Genomic DNA, 22,438 nt, shown 5'->3' on the forward strand with positions numbered 1-22,438 from the left:
TTAGATTTTAATTTCTCCTCTGCACTGTCACAATCTCTATTTAGTGTCTATTTATAGTCCCTCAATATTATCTTATATGTTGCTGATAGTGTGATCTTATATAAAATGCAAACCTGGCATGTTATTTTACAGCTTCAGGCTCTTTAGTGGCTGCATGTTACCTAAGAAAAAAGTCCAAGCTCCTTAGCAAGGACCATAGGTCCTCAAAATATGTGGACCTTTCCAACCTCAGCTGGTACAGTGGCATGTGCCTATAATCCCAGCAACTCTGGAGGCTGAGGCAGGAGGACTGAGTTCAAAGCCAGCCTGGGGAAATTAGTGAGATTGTATCTCAAAACAAAAGTATCTAACCTAAGCACATTCTTCAGTAATATTCTACAGTCTCCTGTTATCTGAGCATCTGATGCTGCTTTACGCTTCTGATCCAGTGTCATCTTCTTGGAGGCCTCCTTGATTCAACTGCTCATATTTTTAACACAGCACTTAATCTGCAAAAACTGTCGCTATGTCCACAGAAGTGTCTAAAACCATTCATGGCAGTCCCTTGCTGAGCCCAAGGCTCTCACCTTCCTATCTCCAGGGCCTGGTACAACAGTGGGCAAAGTAGATTTCAGAAGTTTTGGGGTAGCATTATGTTAAATGAACATCTAGGAATGGGGTCTGTTGGGTAGGGGCACACATAGGGACAGGAGCTGTGAAAAGAGAATAAAAAAAACTTTGTCCAGAGAAGGTGTTGATTAAGCTGAATCTTGAAGAAAGTGGGGAAACAAGGGTGATAAAAGACATACCAGACAGAACAGTATTTGCAAAGGTCTGAACTCCCAGGAGAACCTGGCACATTTAAGAAACTGCAAATGAGGGGCTGAAGTTGTAGCTCAGTGGTAGAGTGTTTGCCTTGCATGTGTGAGGCACTGGGTTCAATCCTCAGCACCACATAAAAACAAATAAACAAAATAAAGGTATTGTGTCTGTGTACAACTAAAAAAAAAAAAAAAAAAAGAAAGAAAGAAACCGTAACCAAGCCTGAAACAATGACACATGACTTCAATCCCAGTGACTCAGGAGGCTGAGGCAGGAGGATCACAAATTTGATGTCAGCATCAGCAAAAATAAAAGAGGGCTGGGAATGCAGTTCAGTGATAAAGTAACCCTGGGTTCAGTCCCCAGTACTGCCAAAAAAAAAAAAAAACGTAAAAATTTAGAAACGAATATGACAGAGGGCAGGATCCATGTGTGAGGGTTGCTGGGCTGGAGATTGGAAAAACAGATAGGGCCCATGCTATTAAAATGTGGCCTACATCTAGATCTTGCAAGAGAATTAAACAAATATTTACTTCAATACTGCCATTACTTCAGGTATGACAATCTTCATGCATCTTCATGCATCCTAATCTACTTTTGATTGCTTATCTGGCATTAGTTGTGTTACTTTTGAGACGTTACCTTTCTGTCTTGTTTGCCTTACTCATTCTTATAAAAATAGTACCTACCTCAAAAGGCTGTCTGAAAAACTAATGTCAATAAAGAACATAAAATAGTGGCACACAAAAAGATCAATGGGTATTTTTATTGATCTTCCTATACTGACAACTGATGAGATTTGAGAGGACGGAAGGGCTATACTTGAAACTCACAGGACGTAACAATTTCAGTTTTTATCTTGGGAAACAAAACTAGCAGGAATCTCAGTTTTATGTTCATGATTTCAGGTAATACTGAAAAATGACCACCAGATTCCTCTGGATATTTTATATTTGGTAATAAGTTTAGCTAGAAAGCATATACTCAAAGTATAATCTGTCCAATTACTTTTAAAGGTTTATGTTATAGTTGCTTATACTGAAGGTCATTTCAAATTTTCTGCCTACCGAGTGCAGCCTTGACTGATTTTCTGAAGTTTACTTCCATTGAATAGCATTTATTCACTTGCAAACTTTTTTCCTTATTGACTCCCAAGTCACTTCCAGCTAGAATTTTAAGAGAAGGGTTCTTAGAAATTGTGTAGTCCAAAATTCTAATTTTACAAACAAGAAAAGTGAAACACAGAGGTTGACTGACTTATCCAAAGTTGTTTATCTTCTCTGAGAACTGTTACTCTTTCCTAAAATGTGCTGTTGGATATACCCTCTATTAATCACAGTGTTTTCAATGTGGGAACTGTGTGCTAATTCCCAATCCTTGTTTATTCTGAGTGAACCTAAAATGACAACATATCTTCTTCTGGATCTTGGAAAACATGATTGTTTTCCTCTTATTTACTCATATTTTGTGTTCCCTAATGATAAATACCTCATGCATGGTGTTTTCCTAATTTCTGCTAAAAATCTATTAGTATGCCCAGTGTCTATAAAATCATTCTCTCCCAAGAAATGTTTCTTTTATTTAACCATTTGACTGGGTAGATTCTGATCTCACTGGTATGGCTTAGATGTTGTTCTAAAATTTGTAAAATGGTTACATCTCCTAGGCAGGCTTCTAAGAAAAATTTTGACAGTCAGTGCTTGACAGGTTCAGTGTTCCTGTTTACTGACGTTGTACTCAGCCTAATGGGCACAAGGCCTACCAGCTCACACTCCTACCTAACCAGTTCTGCTCCAGAGGTGGGCTCTGTTTCTCTGATACACTCTGGAGCCTCTCCAGTCACCTAAAGTGAAGTCTGGTGTAAAGACATGAGCTGAGGGGCTAGGGATGTGGCTCAAGTGGTAGTGTGCTCACCTGGCATGAGTGAGGCCTTGGGTTGGATTCTCAGCACCACATAAAAATAATGTGTCCACCTAAAAAACTAAAAAATAAATATTTAAAAAAAAAAAAAGAGATGAGCTGATTCAATCAGATTCTTGCTCTTGGGACTATGGCTCAAACTCAGGATTCATATAGTAAAGACAAAGTCTGAAAGAATGCAGAAAGGTAATCCATAAAACATACAGGTATGAGGGATCAGAAGTTATAAGAGAAACTATGTGAAAGCAGAGGCTCTGAGATAGATAAAAAGCAAGAATAAGGGACTCAAACAGGGGACCAGACAGGGATGGAAAGAGTGGGCTGTATAAAAATATAAGTGTTTATTGCATGAAGAAGTTACACTAGTAAATGTGCCGAAATCTCACGTGGTACCCCATTGATATCTATAATTCGTTTTTAATATATAAGTTAAAAAATAATTAAAAAATGTAAAAAGGAGTGCACACTCCATTCTCCTGTTGTTAAAGGTCCTACAGGGGCAATCCCTGTTGGTTATCAAGCATAAACTAACATTTCATCACCTGTAAATGAAACATTTTTCCCTTTACCACTACCTGTGGATGCAAGCTCGGTCCCACACCCCCTAATCCATTCTTAGTACAATGGATTTGCTTCTTGCAACCCAAAAGACTAAGACACCTGGGAAACAATCGGGAGCACTAAAGTGAGCTTTCAGTTCTATGGCCATGTGCGACTGAATGGCCAGGTCCATTCTCAAGGGATGTTTTGCATATGCAACAAACTGGTCCTAACTTTACCACTCGCAGCTTTCTTGTCCATCCTTATTTCCTTCAGAAACAAGACGCTAATCAATGCTCCCAGAGCAAGAACCAAGGTATCCAACTTGGGGGGAAATGTCACGAGTTTCTGAACGTCTTCTCTGGCACAACGAAGGGCAAGCCCTCTGCTCCTCCCCGCCCGAGGTTTCAGAGGACCACACCAATTAGCAGGGACACGTTTTTTGGTGGCGGACCCTCATCACCGTCGAGAGGCAGCCGGCGCCCCTCAGAGGTTCCCTGCCCCTGGGAACATTCTGGGGCGCCCGCGCCCCGAACCCTCCCGGCCCCGCCGCCCGCCGGGTCACCTGTAATTATAGGCGTTGAAATGCTTGCTCTCTCTCAGCATCGCTCGGTACAGATCTAACACTTGTGCGCGGCTGGAGGCTGCCATTTTGGAAAAAGAACCAAGAAAAAAAAAAGTGGGGGGGGAGGGAACCCCAAACCAAAAACACCAAACAAACCCCAAATAGGTCCTGTTTGCGGAAGTCCTGAGTTTAACTCAACCCAAATTTCAGCCTATACAAAAGCCACGAACGAAATAACCCGCAGCAACAGTCTTTGCCCGCGGGCGGCCCTGGGCCTAGGTGAGTACCGTTGCGGCCGGCGCCCGGCGTCCCGCGCCTCTTGGAGGCGGGCGCAGGCAGGGCTACGGGCAGCTAAGGGGGCGGCGCGGAGGGGGAGGTGCTCGCGCTCCCGCCTCCTCCGGGGAGGCTCCCGGGGTTACGAAAAGCGCCGCTCCTGCGGCCGAAATGGGCAATGAGGCTGGAAACCTGGGGCGGCCTGTGACCACTTGCCACGCTCCTCGGTGGATGAAGGTCAGCGGCTTGAGCACTGAAAGCGCGCAGCCAGGTCGCCAACCGCCTCAGCGAACCGCCCAGGGGCGTGGCGGAGACATCAGTGTCTCAGAAGCTTGGCTCTTCTTTGCACCTGCCGGAGGCCGCGTTGCCCGGGTTACCGAGCGCGCGCCGCGCCGACGCCCCGCCCTCGACAGCTATGGCTGCCCTCGGCAGTGCCTGACAGACTAATTGCCATTTCGAGGGTGATTTTACTTTGGCTGAGCCCCGTCGCGGATTGCAGTTTGGTTGTGTTCTCTTAGCTGGGGTTTCCGTGTAATAGGCGCCGTGGTGACCGGCCAGCGGCTTCCTGGCGCTCCGGCCTCGCTCAGGACGACTGTCTCAGGGACCTTTCGTGTAGGACCCGCTTTTTGTCAAAATGGCAGCGCCCATCGCGTACTGGTGTCCATGAAGTGGGAGATTGAGCTGTGGGTGAGAGCGTGTAAGCTTGCCGCGTTTCTGATTTTGAAACATCCCGGGTCTGAGCTCCCTGGAGGACGGTGGGTGTGTGGTGGCCTTGCTGCAGCTTGGGGTGTGACGTAGGTGGTTAATATGGTAGGGAGTTTGCACTTCGCTGTGGATTTTTCCCATTTCCGGGATATTCTTTGAGGCTCTTGAGGTGTCCCCCACCCCACCCCACCCGCTCCACGAGTCAAGAGTCCTCAGAATTTTGTGATCAAATATTTAAAATGGCGAGAATTCTGGGTTCTAGATGTTCCTGATCAATTAGAGAATCTTTAGGGCTTTAGTGACTCTCAGTATTATTTGACAGCCAAAGCAAGAAGCTAAGTAAGTTATTTTCCATGGCTTTTTTCAGAAGACTTCGAATTTTCTGAATTACCTTCTTAATGTGGTGGATAAAGTTTCGCGTTTTGCTCGTTGACCCTGGGACTGGGCTCCGGGAAACCTCATCCAGTTCTGCTTACTGTGTTTGTAAAGCACTTTTGTTTTTGGACTGTTTATGTAACCGACTTTGGAAGAGCCATAGTTTTCTGTCCCAAAACATAGCGAAGTTTAATTTTGTATGTAAAAACCAAGTTTGCATTAACATGTGTTCTGTTGTTTTATCTGGTTTCGAGACGACCTTTCCTCTATATTGAAACAACTTAGTATTTTCAATAACTCTAAGCACAGAAATCGCTTCTGCGACCTTACCAGGCTTTGTAGTGTAAGTAGAACCTGATGTCCTTGCATCCAAATACTGTAGTCGTGGTGAAATGGCCTTTTAGAAAAGGTGTTGAGCAACTGCTTTAATAAAAGCCCCTTTAAACCACCTGTCTGATTTCTTAAGGACTTCTACGTCTATAAATCTCAAAATAGATTTTTTTTTTTTTTAAACAGGGTAGCAGAACTTTTATTACTCTTGTTGATGGGTCAAGTTATTGTTTCGAGTTTGGTGAAAGTACTTGCAATACTTTTTCCTTTGGGATTTATTAGGCTCCATTACCAAGGGAATTACACATTGTTATAGAGCAGGATTCAGAGCTGTTTTAAGATGATACACTGTTAAGTGCTGATGATATAGAATATGTGGCACCTGGAAAAGCAACATTAACACAAGTTACAGATAGACAAAGCTATCAGAGTGAAAAGGACGAACAGGAAAATTGTTTTGGTTTGTTTTAAAATAATGAGAATAAGCCAGGCACTGTTGGGAAGGCCTGTAATCCCAATGACTCTGTAGGGAGACTGAGGCAGGAGGGTCACAAATTCAGGACCAGCCTCAGCAATTCAGAGACCCTGTCTCAAAATAAAAATTAATTTTTTTTCTCAGGTTTTTGCATCCACCCAAATAAAGCAAATAAATAAAAAAGGGCCTGGGGTGTAATTCAGTAGTAAAGTACTTCTGAGTTCAATTCCCAGTAAACCCTCCCCACAAAAGTGGGGATTACATTTTTATTGTATTTTGCTTTCATCTTGAAAGTGAATAGTTACTGTATACATTATGCCTAAGAAATTATAATAATTACTGACTGGTTTTTTCCTTAAGCCTAATTATCAAGGAATCTAGTATACATTGATTATAATGTGTCTCAACTTTCTAAACATATATGTAAAGCTAAAGTTGTTTGGGTAGCCTATTCATCTGTTATTACGATAAATGGTTGAGCTTGAAGTGACAGCGTCCCAGTGTTGGAAGTAAAATTTGTGGGACGCTGTTATGGTTTGGATATGAGATATCTCCCAACATCTCATGTCTGAGACAATGCAAGAAAGTTTAGAGAGAAATGATTGGGTATAGCCTTAACCTAATTAGTGAATCAATCCCTGATGGGATTAACTGAGTGGTGACTGGAGGCTGGTAGGGTGTGGCTATTGGAAGTGGTTCACTGGGGGCATGGCTATGGGGTATATATTTTGTATCTGCAGAGTAGAGACTTCCTCTCTCTGCCTTCTGATCACCATGATGTGAGCTACTTCTTCTGCCAAACTGTTCCTGCCATGATGTTCAACCTTACCTCGAGCCCCTAGGAAGGGAGCCGACCTTCTGTGGACTAAGACCTCTGAAACTGTGAGCTCTTAAATAAATTTTTCCTCCTATACAATTGTTCTGGTCAGATCTTTTAGTCACAGCAGCAAAAAAGCTGACTAAAACAGAGTCAATGGATTTGGGCTGGGCACCCACAAGTGGATCCAACAGACCAAACCAGCAAAAAGCTTAATTATAGTAACTTACCACTGGTTGGTTGCTGGAGGCCCTATAGCCAACTAACCAATTAAATTTTAATCATTTGATTGACTAAGCTGTGGCCAGTTAACATTTCTGTGCTTCAGTTTTTCTATAAATATAGACAATAGCATAATAAATATAGTCAAATAATACTGTTGGTTGGAGTTCTCAGAACCTGCTTGGGTTCTGGGGTTTCCAAATTCTCAGACTACTTTTGTTTTCTTTGCCCAAAGACACTACTAAATTTAATTGGTTTAAGGAGTTTCCCTTTTAATACTATTTAATGTTAACTTTTTTAAAAAAAGACCTTATTTGAAGCAATTTACTAGTGTGCTGAACATCATTGCCTATAAAGAGTAACAAAAAAATTACACTTTCACTGCAGGGATGACTATATATTTTTAAAATATTAACTATTTGAGATTTCGAGTAGAATTGGACTAGAAACTGAAAATAAATCTTACTGATGTCCTTCAATAGGCATTCTATTCTGTACTGTGTTTTTTCTTAGGTAATAACTGTAAACTAGAAGGTACCTACCATCAAGCCCCCAAATGTAAAAATTTCCTTAACATTCATGCAAACATAATTATAAATATAATTTCACAGAAGTTTGCATAGTTTTTTGCCTATATAAAATCATGTATTGCCTTTTATTAAAATTAGGGTTATCAATGAGTATTTAATGTTTCATAGAGACATTTCTCTTAACATAATAAATAGTAATTTACTATCTTTATGCTTAATTATCAAATTGATGTGTAAAGAAAATTTTATATAGAAGCCACGCAATATTTAGAAATTATTGTACTCCATATGTAGACACAGATCTTCATTATACACTTCTCTCTTTCTCTTTTTTTTAATAGTATTTCATTTAGAATTTCTTTTTAAAAAATTTTTTAGTTTTAGATGGACACAATAAATTTATTTTCTTTTAATATGGTGCTTAGGATTGAATCCAGTACCTTACACATACTAGGCAAGTGCTCTATCTACCCCTGAGCCAGAACCCCAGCCCATCATTTGGTATTACTTGATCCTTCATTCTAAGAGAAAGCGAACTGGGAGAGACCATAAACATCATATCAGTGATTTGTACAGAAGATCAAACTGAAATCCTTCTTTTTTTTTTTTCTTTAGCATGAGTGTTTTATGTGTGCCATACATTATAAAAGGTAGTGCAGTTACAGTGATGAGAGCCCCCTCCTCCTAGAAACCTATAGAGGAATAGACAAAACAGTAATATTTTTACTATAATGTGTTTGAAAGGTGCTGTGATAGGCATAGTAATACCAAATGCTAGAGTAGTACAGAAGTGGGATATTCAACTAGGGACTGTGACCTAAGGGAAGACTGAATATAGCAGAAGATGCAGAAAGAGTAGCGAAAGCCAGATGATGAATGTGTTTAGAGGTTGCAGTGTATATAAGACATAGAAGCATGAAAGTGAACACCATCTATTTAGGTAACTTTTTGTTTGTTTGTTTTGGATACCAGGGATTGAACTTGGGGGCAGTCAATGACTGAGCCACATTCCCAGCCTTATTTTATATTTTATTTAGAGATGGGTCTCACTGAGTTGCTTAGTGCCTCACTGTTGCTGAGGCGGGCCTTGAACTTGAGATCCTTCTGCCTCATCCTCCCAAGCTCCTGGAATTACACCACTGTGCCTGTCATATTTAGGTAACTCTTAAGTGGTTTGGAGTGGTAGGAGGTGAGAAGGGAGGAACATCTAGTGGACCACAGAACTGCTCCCTACCAGCTTCCTTTTAGTGATGCTTACTCTTTTTTTTTTTTTTTGGAGTTAGTCATTTTCCTCCTTTGCATTGGCTAAGACATAAGTGAAGTAGAACTTAACAGTTGAGCTTTTGAGATGCAGATTTGTTATCCAGGCTTTTGTTTCAAACCCTGATTTTGAATCCTATGTTGGAGGAGCACTGCCATTTCTTTTATCTGTATACTCACTAGAAAGCTGAGCAGGCTGGTACTTGTAACTTGAGGGCCAAAAATCAAATACTGATTCCAGGAGTTTATAGGTAGTACGTTTATGCATTTGTCCTCTGAAAGCTCACATGTGAGACGATGCAAGGTTTGCAGGAGAAATGATTGGGTTATAGTCTTAGCCTAGTCAATGAGTTGATGGGATTAACTGAAGGGTAGGGTGTGGCTGGAGGAGGCATTGGGTTTGGCTCTGGGTATATATTTGTATCTAGAGAGTGGAGTTTCTCTCTCTGGTCATCATCATCATCATCATTTTCTCATCATCTGGTCACCATGATGTGAGTTGCTTTTCTCTGCTACCCTTTCCCACCATGATGTTCAGCCTCACCTCAAGCCCTGAGGAATAGAGCCGGCCTTCTATGGACTAACACCTTTGAAACCAAGCCCTCAAATAAACTTTTCCTCTGCTACAGTTGTTCTACTGAGATCCTTTAGTTGCAACAGCGAAAAAACTGTTATAACATATTGGATGGGAAGTGCTGCAAAGCAGAGAGGTCTCAAGGTGAGGAGAGTCCATGTCTGACCCTGATGTTTAGGCAACACTCAGACAAATAGCCTGGCTGTTTTAAATTCCCTGGATGATCATAGCTAGAGTTGGTAAACATTGATCTATGGACATTGAGAGGCTTTAAGGAGGAAGTAGTATTTGGGTTGGTCTGGGGGATTTAGGTTTGATCTGGGCCTTGAGAGCAGTTAGGGGTGTGGTTGCGTTGGTAAGATGGCTACTGCTGGAGGAACACTTACCCTTTACCTTGGGCAGGGTAGAAGAGATACCCAGAGTGCGGGCTGGGGGACAGATAATGGTGTAGTGACCAACTGAAGGGGGCTCTGTCCATAGATGTTAGGTGCAAGCCAGTCCTTTTATGTTCAGTTAACCCTTTCTGATCAGGTGGGAGAATGGTTACCTCTGTTATAGGAAAGCCAAGAAGTTAGGTTGCTTAGCCAGGAACTAGGAAACAGCTGGGGTTGGAGTTGGCCCAGAATGTTGTGTGTCTGGCTCTGCTGCTACACTGCCTCACAGATGGTCTTCAGTGCTAGCTTCGGGAATTATATAATTCTTTAATTTTTCTTGTAGAATGTAGGTAAATTTTACTCATTTGAATTTTAATTTATTGGATTCTCACGTATTTGTAAAGCTGTTTTGTATAAGAAATATTATAAATATTCAGAGGCTCTCAAATGTTTTCTTTTTTATTCTAGCTTTTTAGTATTTTGAGATACATTTACACTTTTTTCTATTTTTCTATTAACATGTCTTTGAAAAGACTTGATGCCCTTTTTAGGTTGTCTGTGTTTGTGTGTGTCTGTGTGTATGAGAGAGAGAGAGAGAGAGAGAGAGAGAGAGAGAGAGAGAGAGAAATTTACATTTCCTTTTGGGATTTTCTAAGACTAACAGAGAGAGAGAGAGAGAGAGAGAGAGAGAGAGAGAGAGAGAGAGAGAGAGAGAGAGAATTGACATTTCCTTTTGGGATTTTCTAAGACTAACATATCTGTAGATACTCTTTTCAGATAGACTTAGAAAATCTATTTTAAGTAATTTTGGAGAGCCATGGTGTGTTGTGCTTAGATATTCTAGCTTCATTGATTGGGTTCCCTAATTTCTGGTAGCAACCGTGAAAGTGACACTCGATTTGGGGAAAGTATATCAATTGTTACTTAGTTCTAGAGAATCTTTTATTTATTTATTTATTTAAAAAATTCTTTTACTTTTAAAAGGAAGAAACCATCTTTTCTTGCTACAAGCCTCTATCAGCATGAAAATTCTTCCACACTGTCTGGTAATATCCTGTTAGGTTACCTTCTTTTTATTTCTAACTACTTAGGAGGGAGAACTAGTGTGATTTTATGTTGTCCATACATTTTAGAATGATTTGTTAGTGAAACTAACTGTGGTGAATCTGATAACTATTATTCATTTAAGGTTTATTTTCTCTTCTAGGAGTTTACCAGCTACTTTTATCAACATCTCATTTTAGTATTTTATTTATTTATTCATGTTACTTAGTTGTACATGACAGCAGAATGCATTTCAATTCATCATACCCAAATGGAGCGCAACATTTCAATTCTCTGGTGTACACAGTGTAGAGACGCACCATTCGTGTAATCATACATATACCAAGGGTAGTGATGTCCATCTCATTCCACCATCTTTTCTACCCTCATAACCCTCCCCACCTTATTTTACTGTTTTTTCTAAAGACAAATTTGAAGTTCTGATTGTCCTTTCTGAATGGGGATTAGTAGCTGCCATCTCTTGTTTGTTCAGGTAAGTTGGTTGTTTACAGAAAACACTTAGTATTTGCAGTGTTTATACTTTGAGGGGGAATGCTGTTTTTCCAATCACTGGAAAATATTAGGTCATTGTCCTAAGATGTGCAATACATAGTTCTAACTGATTTCTTGGAAGGACAATATATCTTTGAAATTATACTGGAAACTGTTATTAACAAGGAAGCTATACATAGAATTCATGATGTCTTTGCCATTACAGTAAATCCTTTACTTTATATGACTTAATATTTTATAACTTTTAAATCTAAAAATTTATTTCTTGTGCACAGTGGAAGCAGATCAGTTTGGCAAGCCTGTCATCTGTATGTGTAATTATGAGCTTGAGTTAACTAATAACATTAAAGAGTAATATGAGCATGACTCATGTGAAATGGATTAAAGTAATATTGGCAGACAGTAAAACAGAATTAGCTTTAGTTAATTAGGATACGTTTATTGGGAGAATTATCTTCATGGAAATTCCTGGAATTCTTGAATGCAGAGGAAAGTAAAATGGAGAAGTTGTGAAATAGGAGGAGGCTAACAGGTAGTATATTCTCTTTCCTTGACCATTTTTAGGTAAGGACATTACCATTTTGTTATTTTTTTTTTTAAAGAGAGAGGGAGAGAGAGAATTTTAATATTTGTTTTTTAGTACTTGGCGGACACAACATCTTTGTATGTGGTGCTGAGGATTAAACCAGGGCCGCACACATGCCAGGAGAGCGCGCTACCGCTTGAGCCACATCTCTAGCCCAGCATTTTGTTATTGTAACAAAATACCTGGGGCAGTCCACTTATAAGCTGGAAAGGTTTATTTTGGCACATGGTTATGGAGGTTTTGGTCCATGACTGATTGGCCCAGTTGTTTTGGGCTTAGGGCAGCACATCATGGCCAGAGTATGTGGCGGAGCAAAGCCACTGATCTCATGGCTGGGACATGAAAAAGGAAGAAAGGCAGGCCTCCCATTAGGCCTACCTTCAAGGTTTTACCATGACCCAGTAGCACCAAGCAAGGGACTAAGCCTTTTATCACACAGGCCTTTGGTTGACATTCTAGTTGCAAACTGTAACAAAGTGGTTATCTATTTCAGATCTTAAGCACTTTGAAATAAGTGCCTATGCCTGAGCATTTGTAAGTTTAGGTTCAAGAGGAATGCCATTTGTGTCCTGGGTGCTGTGCAAGCTAGCTCTGTGGTGGCAATTGTGGTAGAGCCTTCCTTTGCAGAGCCCCAGTCTTCAGTCTCCGATAGTCCCTACTTTTGAAAGTCTCCATAGCAACTGTCCCAGATTGATATATTTCAGGACGTTCACGGGGTTAACCAGACCTACCCAAGGAGAACCTTGATGCCCCTACTAAGAACCTTGCAGAGAATGCCCAGTTGTGGTGTTTCCTTAATGTTCCTTTTTGTGCTCTTGAAAGCTATTTGAAAATAAAAAGTTTATCGGAGTCCTGGTCTGTGATGTGTTCTTTAAATGTGTGTGAATTATCAGACAGTAATTTCTATGCTACTTTTTTTCCCCAAAAACCTGTAGCACTTTTTGGATAAAGTCTAAGCTCTGCAGCACACCTTGTAAGACCTGAGAGTGGCTTCGAGCCGCCTGTCATGCCTTGTTCTTTTTCACCTGTGGCTTTTCAGCTCTTTACTACTTCCTTTTACTCTCCTCTGGGGACCTCTGTGAATCCTACCCAGCTGCTTGGGCAGCTCTTGTTTCCCTTCCTAATTATACTTCAGATCTCAGTGCTTACTTGAAGGTACCCTCTTTAATGAGCAAATTTTCCTCTTTTATGCTCCTTGGTGAACTGCCTTACACTGACAGTGACTTAGTTGTAAGTAACAGGAACCCCAAGTTGAATGGGTTTGGGCCACTATGGTGACTTTGTCTGCTGTGCCACAGGAGTTCAGAAACCACAGGGGTCTTACAGTTGGTTGTTTGAGTGAAGTTGCCAAGGCCTGGCTTGGTTCGTTTCTCTACCGTGTCTTTTGCATTGTCAACTTCATCCTTAGGCTGGCATCCTCTCTTGTTGGTATAAGTCCCCAGCAGCTCTAAACTTCAGGAGGTTTCCGGAACCTCAGAAGAGGAAGAGATCTTCTGGACCAGGAGTCTTCAGCATTACTTCCATTCACCACGTTGGCCCCCATTGAATTCTATCTTCTCCTGTCTCTGAATCAATAATTGACCATGGAGAGAATCACTATTGTTTTAGGCCTAATCTCTTGCTTAACCCCTAGAGGTCAGGGTGGGGCACCTGACCTCTAGGGTTCAGTGAATCAATCACATAAGCTGTAACTCATTTGTGAAAATTATCAGGTACTGTTAATTGGCTACCCATTTATAGGCTGTGAAAGTTAGGGGATGAGCACATAAACATGGGGGTGCACACAATGAATCTGAGGTAGTTACCAAGAAAAAGGGAAGGGATTTGTTGTAAAAGGTAACAGCTCAGTAGAGAATTCTGGCTAGAGAAGCATTTCTTGGTGTGATTACTTGGTATCAGCCTGTATATTGCATGAAAATAGGGACTGTGTCTGGTTTTGGTTACCATGGTCTCTCCAACACTTTGCTTCTAGCTTTGCATATTGTAGGTGATAAATGAGTATCAGTGGTTCAGTGAATCAATCACATAAGCTGTAACTCATTTGTGAAAATTATCAGGTATTGTTAATTGGCTATCCACGAACCAACTTCTTCCTGGCCCTCAGGACTCTGATTTTGTGTTTGGCTCAACAAATTGTTTGATTATGGCCTTAGGCAGTCATGTTGATTCAGCTCTTTACCAGATACTTGGTTCTGATAGCCAGGGATAGCCACAAAACACAGCTCTGGTTAATGAGATGAAGGAGAGTTTACTAGGTTTCTGAGAAAGATTTTCGTTTCTATTAAAGATTGACTATTCACAAAAGATTGCTTATGCCATCTCTTCTCTCCTGCCTGGGACACTGGTATGACTAATGCTCAGAACAGCCCTCTTGCAAATAGCCATCTTACAATCACTTGGAGAAAAGCATGTGGGAAAGACCAAGAGAATATGAGGGACTCCCCCTTAACTACTGGCTTTTGTGCCTTGCTGAATGAACCCCGGGAACTGGATTTTTCTAGACTTCTTGTTAAAAAATATTTTGCCATTTGAAGCTGTATTTGGTTATTTCTGTTAACTTGCAACTCAACTTGCCTTAATATAATGCCAAAATAAAATAGAGATTCCCTGCTTCAGCCTTGCCAACATTTTAAATTTTAGGCCATCTTTCCTACTTATGCAGTTTTGGGATAGTTTTATGTATTTTTTTTTAAATAAAAATCTTACATGTATACATACACCAATCCTTTTTCACTGAAGGATGTTTGTACATGAAGACCCCTCTCATGAATCATCAATATTCTGTCATACTCTTCAGCTGTTTCATGAGTACTCAGCTAAATGTCATGTCTGTGAAGTGTTCCCTTACTCCAATGAAAATTACACCCTCCTGATCTTATTATTTCATATAATATCTTATTTTTTATCTTATTTTTTTTTGTAATTTAAAATTACATATCTATATAATGGCGGGTTATTGGTGTTATCCATTAACAGAGAGAGATTCACAAAGAATAATATTTATTTGGGAGTAAGCAAGAAGCATTGTGGTGTAGAGTACACTGCCCTAGAAACCAGGAGCACATTTGAAAAGGATGGAGTAAAGGGAACATTTTAAAGATAAATGAGGAGGATTGCATAAGTTACTTTCGAACAGTAATCCTTGACCACAAGGATTAATAACAAGAGTATTCCAGGATTGATAACAAGGATGGCGCCCATCCAAGGTTGAGCAGTCAGTCACTGGACAGAATCCTTGTAGGAATATTCTTTGTGTAAGGTTCTGATTATGGCAGAGTTTCTTGTGCTAGTTCTTATCAGGCATCAGTGCATGACATTCTCCCCTGTGTAACCTCCTGGCTTCTTTATTTTTGGTTAGGGCTTGGCACAAGCAGCTTTGTTTTGATCCTCTTCAGCTTTCACATCAATTTAATATTGATTTCTCCCAGTAGTGTGTTAATTCCATGAGGGGTAGAATTCCATGCCCCTATTAATTCCATCATAGGCATAGTGCTTAGTAGGTACTCGGTACGTATTTGGTGAGTAGTGAATGAAAGAAAAGAAGCTGAAATCCTTAGATGCATTTTTCACCCTCTTGTGCCATCCTCACTGGTGATTTTTAAGCAATATGAGATGTTTTGCCACGGAGGAAATTCCGTTGAACTTGTTCCAAATATACTGCTCCCTGTTGGTCAGGGTTTGGGTTTAGATTTTATACCTTTACACTTTAATTCTCTTTGCCTCAGTAGAAAATATAATGGGAGTAGCATTGTCGCTTTGGATATTAACAGAACAAGCATGATGGCAGTAACCATACAAGAGTGATAGGTATTTTAAATACTTTTTCCTTTTATGTTGTGATTTATTTTCCTAGAATTATGTTACCTTAAAACTGCTTTATTGGCTTTGTTTTTATAATTTGGAGTGAAGAGCCTCTGACAGTGAATAAAGTTTTTATTTTATATTTTTTTGGATAATTCTGGAAGCATGGAAATGGTCATCATTTTAGCAGATTATTGTGCTTGCTTACTCGGCACATTATTTAGAGTTGCATTTGCAATCTCTTTTCAAAGGGTAGCCTCAGAAGGGGTTCTATGAATTATTGACACAAGTTATTGACTTACAATGGAAATATTTTAAAATAAATTTTAGTTTGAGCATGCTACAATCTTAGATTGTTGGTATTAGTTTTTCTGTGGGGAGATTTACTGTGCATTTTTGAAATGAAGGTAGACATTGTATATATGTGATAGGTAGAAAACTAAACTAGGATTTTTGTTGATTTAGTTGCATTTCACAGCTATATCACATTCTCATACTTTATCATACAACTTGTATGTCACTTTATCATACAACTTATGTGATCATATAATTTATTTTCTCAATCAGGGCATTTTTGAGTTCAGTGAAAGTGAGTACTTTTAATAATTATGCTGACACAACAGGCATAAACCTGAACAGTCTTGGGAACACTATGACATGATCACCCTATTTGATACCTAATTTATAATGACTGTTAATCTGTATAATACCCTTGTATCTTGGGGACCTTCCAAAATTTAGGGAGACATCCACTCTCATGGTTAGGTTTGTTTACAATGAGGAATTGCAAGAATCAAAAATCCAAAGTTCATAAATGGCTTCACTTCCCTTTTATTCCTCCTAGAATGGACTGCATCCTTGCACACTCTGTCCACTGGTGTCCTTCTTCAATTGTCTGGATTGTTTTGGATCCCCAAACTGCCTTGGCTCCATAGGTGGTAGGAGATAAGGGTTGAAGGGCACAAAAAAAGGGAGTTCCTCAATTTAGTGTTGGATTTCTTTGTATAGGATTAGTTGGCTGTACTAAGGTGTGGGAGGAAGGGAAGTATTCTTTTATCATTTCACTTAATGTGGAAATTGTGGCTGCGTTGTTGTATCAATTACTATTTTGTTTTATTTGAGATTCTAAAAGAAAACTTCTGAATATTAAAACATAAAAAAGCAATCAGGCATTTCAGTAGTGGTGCAACACTGGCACAGTGAGCAGGGATTTACCGACTTTTCAGGTCTTTTTCCCCTTACAGTTTTTGCAACATGTGCTTCCTGTAGTCCTGCCTTTCCTGGATTAAGGGAGTCATTGTCTGTTAATTTGGCCTGCCTCTCACAAGAAAGAAAAATGGTTATATATCAGCGTGATGTGCTATTAAGCCTCAGTTGGTTATATATCAGCGTGATGTGCTATTAAGCCTCAGGTAAGAATTTCCTTGTTCTACAGACAATATTTAGAAGCTCCCTTATTTTCCCAGATTTTAATTGATTGCCAGGCGTTGCAAAGAATATCTGACGTATATTTTACTTGATTCTAATACCAGTTGTTATCCATATTTTGCCAAAAACAGAAACAGAACCTTCTCCCCCAAGGCTTTAGAGAGTTTGAATCCTGGCCCCATTAAACATGATGGATTTGATGCTTGAACTGTTTGATTTTAAAATGTTTGTGTTTTTTGTTGTGCCAAATTTGATTTGGTAGTATGAAACTCAGAAAGCAACCTTGAAAAACTAAAAATTTATATTTGATTCTTATTTTCTGTACTTAGCATCCTTATACACTGGGTAAGCATTTCCTTCTGGGTAAACATTTATTTTTAAATCCTTAATTATCCATGACTTGGGTTATTCTGCTTTCTCTTTGGCTCTCTACTTGAGAAAATTCAGTTGGTATGTGGGTGCTTAAATATGCTTATAGTGAATGGTTTTGACTGTGCATACAGTATGCACTCAATGAATTTGATGAGATCTGAGCTTTGGTTTCATAGTTTTGTTAGAATCCCTCTCAAGCTTTTTTCAATTTCAGAGTATCAGTTTTTGTTCTTGCTGTAATGTATGCTCTGCAATTTTAGGTGGAGAATATGGATTTTAAACAATTCACAGTCCTGACAGCTGAACCAGTTATAACTGTGGTTTTCATACCTGTATGCCGGGAAGGAATAGCTTATGAATCCCTTTGTGTTCCCAGCATTATCTGGACATTAAACAAATTTCTGACAGTCTGTCTTCCCATTTTTCAAACACAGGTAGTGTAGTGATTGTAAAAATAGTCAATGATTAGAAGCTATTGTGACTCATTAATTTATCTTTAAGTAACTTTCTTTTTAAAATTAATTAATTTTAATTAGGTATATATGACAGAAGAATGCATTTTGATTCATTGTGCACAATTGCAGCACGGTTTTTTCATTTCTCTGGTTGTACACAATGTAACGTTGCACCATATGTGCAGTCATACATGTACGTAGGGTAATGATGTCCATCTCATTCCACCATCTTTCCTGCTCCCATGTCCTCTTCCCACTTCTCCCTCCCCCTTGCCCAATCAAAGTTCCTTCATTTTTCCCATTCCCCCCACCTCCCTTATGGATCAGCATCCACTTACCAGAGAGAACATTTGGCCTTTGGTTTTTTGGGATGGGCTTACTTTGCTTGGCATGATATTCTCCAACTGCAAACCAGGATAAGTAACTTTCATTTACACAGTGGATATTGAAAGTGCGTAGCTGATCTTGGGGGAAGGGTTGGATAATTTTTCTAAGTTAAAATTTTTCCAGACTAAATAGTTTGGGAACCCCTGCTCTGGTCATGATCAGACCAGGAGGTTTCTCCCTTGTTAACCATATGGTTCTCACCCTGTCTGGGAGGACAGAGCTTATTCTTACACCACCCCCTCCTGTTCACATGGCCGAGGTGTCATCCTTGGCTCCCACTCCTTTTTGTAAACATAAGCAGTTGATAAGGTTCATGTATTTTACTTTTAATGTTGCTCCAGTTTTATTTGCTGAGGAATATATTGTTAGCTGACAGATACTGAAATAAATTATTACATTGACTAGTCTTTGCATAGGATTCAATAATTATTTATGTAGATTCAATAAATATTTGCTTACTGACTGACCAATAATTTAATGAAATATACCACTAGTGCTGTAGTTTCATGATTTACTCACATTCCTTATTTTTGTTATTTTTCTTCCCCTCAAAATTGGATTTCTTTCATCCTGCAAAGTTCTTGTATTAGAAGTTGAATAATGTAGACTTTGAAAGGTGTATACTGTGTGCATGTATGAATATATAGCATTTAATTCCACTATTCTGTATAATCCTAATATACCAATAAGAAGTATATAAATAAATTGAAAATATGTGTGATTGTGGTTGTTCAGCTGTGCTTCTGCTTCACCTCTTTGGCATTCCAGGTTCAAGCCCTCATCAGCTTCCTTCAGTGTTATTGTGACTGTTTGCTTATTAAGTGCTAGGAGTTGGGTAGCTTTGGTGTTAGATTATTTAATACTCATAGTAATCTTGTAGAATGAGGAAACAAATGGTAAGTAGCCTGGCTAGGATTTGGAGTCAAAAGTGTTATTGCCTGAATTTTCTAGAAGTTTCAAATTTGAATAGTTCTCTTCCTTCTTTACTGACTTGGCTGACTCCTCTTGTTACAGTATTTCACTAGGACCCAGTCGTCTACTGGCCTTAGCCATTCTGCATTGTCATTTCCTGTTCATATTTTTACTTCCCTCCTTGCCTAGCTTAGATTATAAATCCGGTACATTTTAATATTATCCTAAAGGTCTATTCTAGACTATACAGTTCTCAGTTCTAATTGTTTTCTTAATGTGCATTTAATAGTAGAATTGATTTACGGTGTAAGGAAGAAATCTTGTTGATATGTACTGGCTACTCCCTGCACATTTCTACACTTGACTTGGTAAAACTGTGTATGTAACTGAGATGTTGGCATGGTGGATGGAAAGCATATCAACTACAGTTTTTTCTCTGTGTCCCTTTAAAATTGTATTCAATGGGGATAACCTTCTCTTGCCTGTGATTGAAAACTTACTTCTTCCTTTACTTACACCCTCTTTAAAAGACCCAGTGATGGTAAAGGGTGGTGATAGAGGGCTAGTTTTTCTTTTTCTCTGCTTATTCTTTTCTCCTGAACAACTGTCTACCACCTAGGCCTCTGCTAGAGTAGAATACTGGGTAAAGGAGAGAGAAGGGACACACAGTTCCATGTTAGCTGGGTGGATTGGTCCTCTAGGTGTCTGTGGGCATTTTTCTGCATTGTTTAGAAAGAAGACCCCCACTGCATAATATGGAATATGTTTACCTTATATATATATATTTTTCTATATATATCTTATCTTATATAATATATCTTATATAATATATCATACGTATTTTATATCATATATAATATATATCATATATGATATACATATATTACATGTATATAACATATATCATATATGATGTACATATATGATATATATCATATATGATATACACATATGATGTACATATATGATATATATCATATATGATATACATATATGATATATATATGTGTGTGTATATATATATATATTCCTTGAATTAGGGTATTCTTTGACTTGCTTGCTATCCAACCCTTTGCACTTGGCTCTTCTGAGATTCTTCCATAAAAGAAATGTTACTATTGATGCCATTTCACCCGCCTAGATGCTGTACTGGGAAGACTTAAAATGGTTCCCTGTAGGCCCCATCCCATACTGCCTTCCTCTGGCCCCAGAGACACACCCACTGCTCAGAGGTATTGCTCAGCCTTCCCCAAGGAAGCCCTTTGCTCTTGTCCTCAGCCCTGCTGCAGGTTATCAGTGGTTTCCGTTGCCAGGTGGGTGCACATTCATGGTCTGTCTTTCTGCATGGACACTCATCATCTCCTCTTCCAGAGGTGTTGTTGAAATTACAGTTCCTTGAACTAGTATAAAACCGAAAAGATCACTGTGCTTGAGACCAGTCATGGAATGCTAATATTTGGGTCATTAGGATTATTATATTTTTTTTTTTTGAGAGAGAGAATTTTTTTAATATTTATTTTTTAGTTTTCGGCAGACACAACATCTTTGTTTGTATGTGGTGCTGAGGATTGAACCCGGGCAGCAAGCATCCCAGCCCTCATTAGGATTTTCTTGACAGTTTTTGCTGACCTGTATGGTTGATTTGAAAGACAAAAAGAGTGCATTTTCATTTCTTCCCACCTTCCTTCTCTACCCTTTGATTTTTTTGGGTTTTGTGTTTATGTTAAGATCTTTATCTTGAACTTTCTGTTGCCAGTAACTCCAGTGTTTAGCTATTCCCTTTTAAATGGTTTCAGTGCTCATCAAATTCCTTTTATAGGGGGTTTCCATTTTTGGATGTGTATTTTAACCATTTTTTATTTTTATTTTTATTTATTTTTTTTATTGGTTGTTCAAAACATTACAAAGCTCTTGACATATCATATTTCATACATTTGATTCAGGTGGGTTTTGAACTCCCAATTTTACCCCAAATACAGATTGCAGAATCACGTCGGTTACACATCTACATTTTTACATAATGCCCTATTAGTAACTGTTGTATTCTGCTACCTTTCCTATCCTCTATTATCTCCCCTCCCCTCAAGAAACATTTTATCATTATAGCGTCCTTGAATTCTCGCATGTTTTATCCTGAAACATTGCCCAGTCTTGAAACTGACTTGAGCAGGGCTTTTCTGTTGTTTGCTTTTTTCTGCCCAATAATATGGAATATGTTTACCTTGTATATATATATTTTTTTCTCTATATATCTTATATATATAATATATGTATTTTACATATATCTTATATAATACATATTATAATACATATATCTTATAATGTATATAATATATAATATGTACATCTTATATATTATATATATAGCTTATAATCTCTCTCTCTTCTCTTTGATTTTAATTATTTTTCCTTGTGCTGGGGGGCTGGAATCCAGGACTTAACACATGCTAAACAAGCTTTCTGCTACTAACCTATACCCCAAGCCCTGCAATCTCTTTTTTGTCTTATATGTCTTGTTTGGCTTTCTCCTCCATATGACTACTTTATCTTTTTCTTTAAACTTGATTTTTGATTCCTTAGATTATATAGAACAATTTGTGCAAACACTTTGATTCCTAGGGTACTTTTTTTTTTTTTTTTTTTGATGAGCATTTTTCTTTTCTTTTGCCCATGTGTTAAATGTTTATCCATCTGTGTCTGTGATGGTGTTTGATTTAGCCCTTTTTGGATAATTACCCATTTCTGAATTGGTTTCTGTTGAAGAATAGTCACTGTGCATCTTCCATTCTGGTTGGTTATTTCCTTCAGTCTGAGTGCACTTCAGTTTTTGTTAAGATGCATGTGACTTATGTTGAAAGTTCTATCTTGTGACGTAGTGACTACTGCTCTTTTTTTCTGCCTCCATGCCCCAACCCTATCTCATTGTGGCAATAACTCAGGATAGGTTCTGGATATTAAAGACAGTGTGCCTTTGATGTTCCTCCTCCTTCAGTTCTACCTCCCCTATGAATTCCAGGGTGAGGTTTATTATGCATATGTGTGTGATTATATTCCCCTAATTATATATGGATCTTAACTTTTTCTATAGAATTGAAAAATATGGTCCTTACTTTTCAAAATGTGGCCCCAGCCTCCCTTGCCTTTTTTTCCTTTTTGGTGGGTACCAGGGATTAAACTCA

At 38.9% G+C, this 22,438-nt stretch overlaps 2 protein-coding genes across 10 annotated transcripts in view; one reads left to right on the forward strand and one right to left on the reverse strand.

Annotated features, from left to right (window-relative positions):
* The window catches only part of Lyrm4 (LYR motif containing 4), a 153,219-nt gene extending 148,797 nt beyond the window's left edge, over window positions 1-4,422 (reverse strand). The window contains exon 1 of the mRNA XM_027948159.2: window positions 3,827-4,422. Within this exon, the coding sequence (XP_027803960.1) occupies window positions 3,827-3,912 (86 nt within the window). The 5' untranslated portion in view covers window positions 3,913-4,422. The remainder of the gene's footprint in view (window positions 1-3,826) is intronic.
* Window positions 4,318-22,438, forward strand: part of Fars2 (phenylalanyl-tRNA synthetase 2, mitochondrial) — a 513,853-nt gene continuing 495,732 nt past the window's right edge. For 2 of the 9 annotated variants that reach the window (XM_071613661.1, XM_071613662.1), the window contains exon 1: window positions 4,676-4,796. In XM_071613661.1, coding sequence (XP_071469762.1) covers window positions 4,763-4,796 — 34 coding nt within the window. In that variant the 5' untranslated portion in view covers window positions 4,676-4,762. Of the gene's footprint in view, window positions 4,337-4,599; window positions 4,855-22,438 lie in introns of those variants that run through there. The other 7 variants (XM_071613655.1, XM_071613659.1, XM_071613658.1 and 4 more) reach the window with 6 other exon arrangements.

This window comes from Marmota flaviventris, chromosome 6 (genome assembly GCF_047511675.1).
Source record: "Marmota flaviventris isolate mMarFla1 chromosome 6, mMarFla1.hap1, whole genome shotgun sequence".
Lineage (NCBI taxonomy): Eukaryota > Metazoa > Chordata > Mammalia > Rodentia > Sciuridae > Marmota > Marmota flaviventris.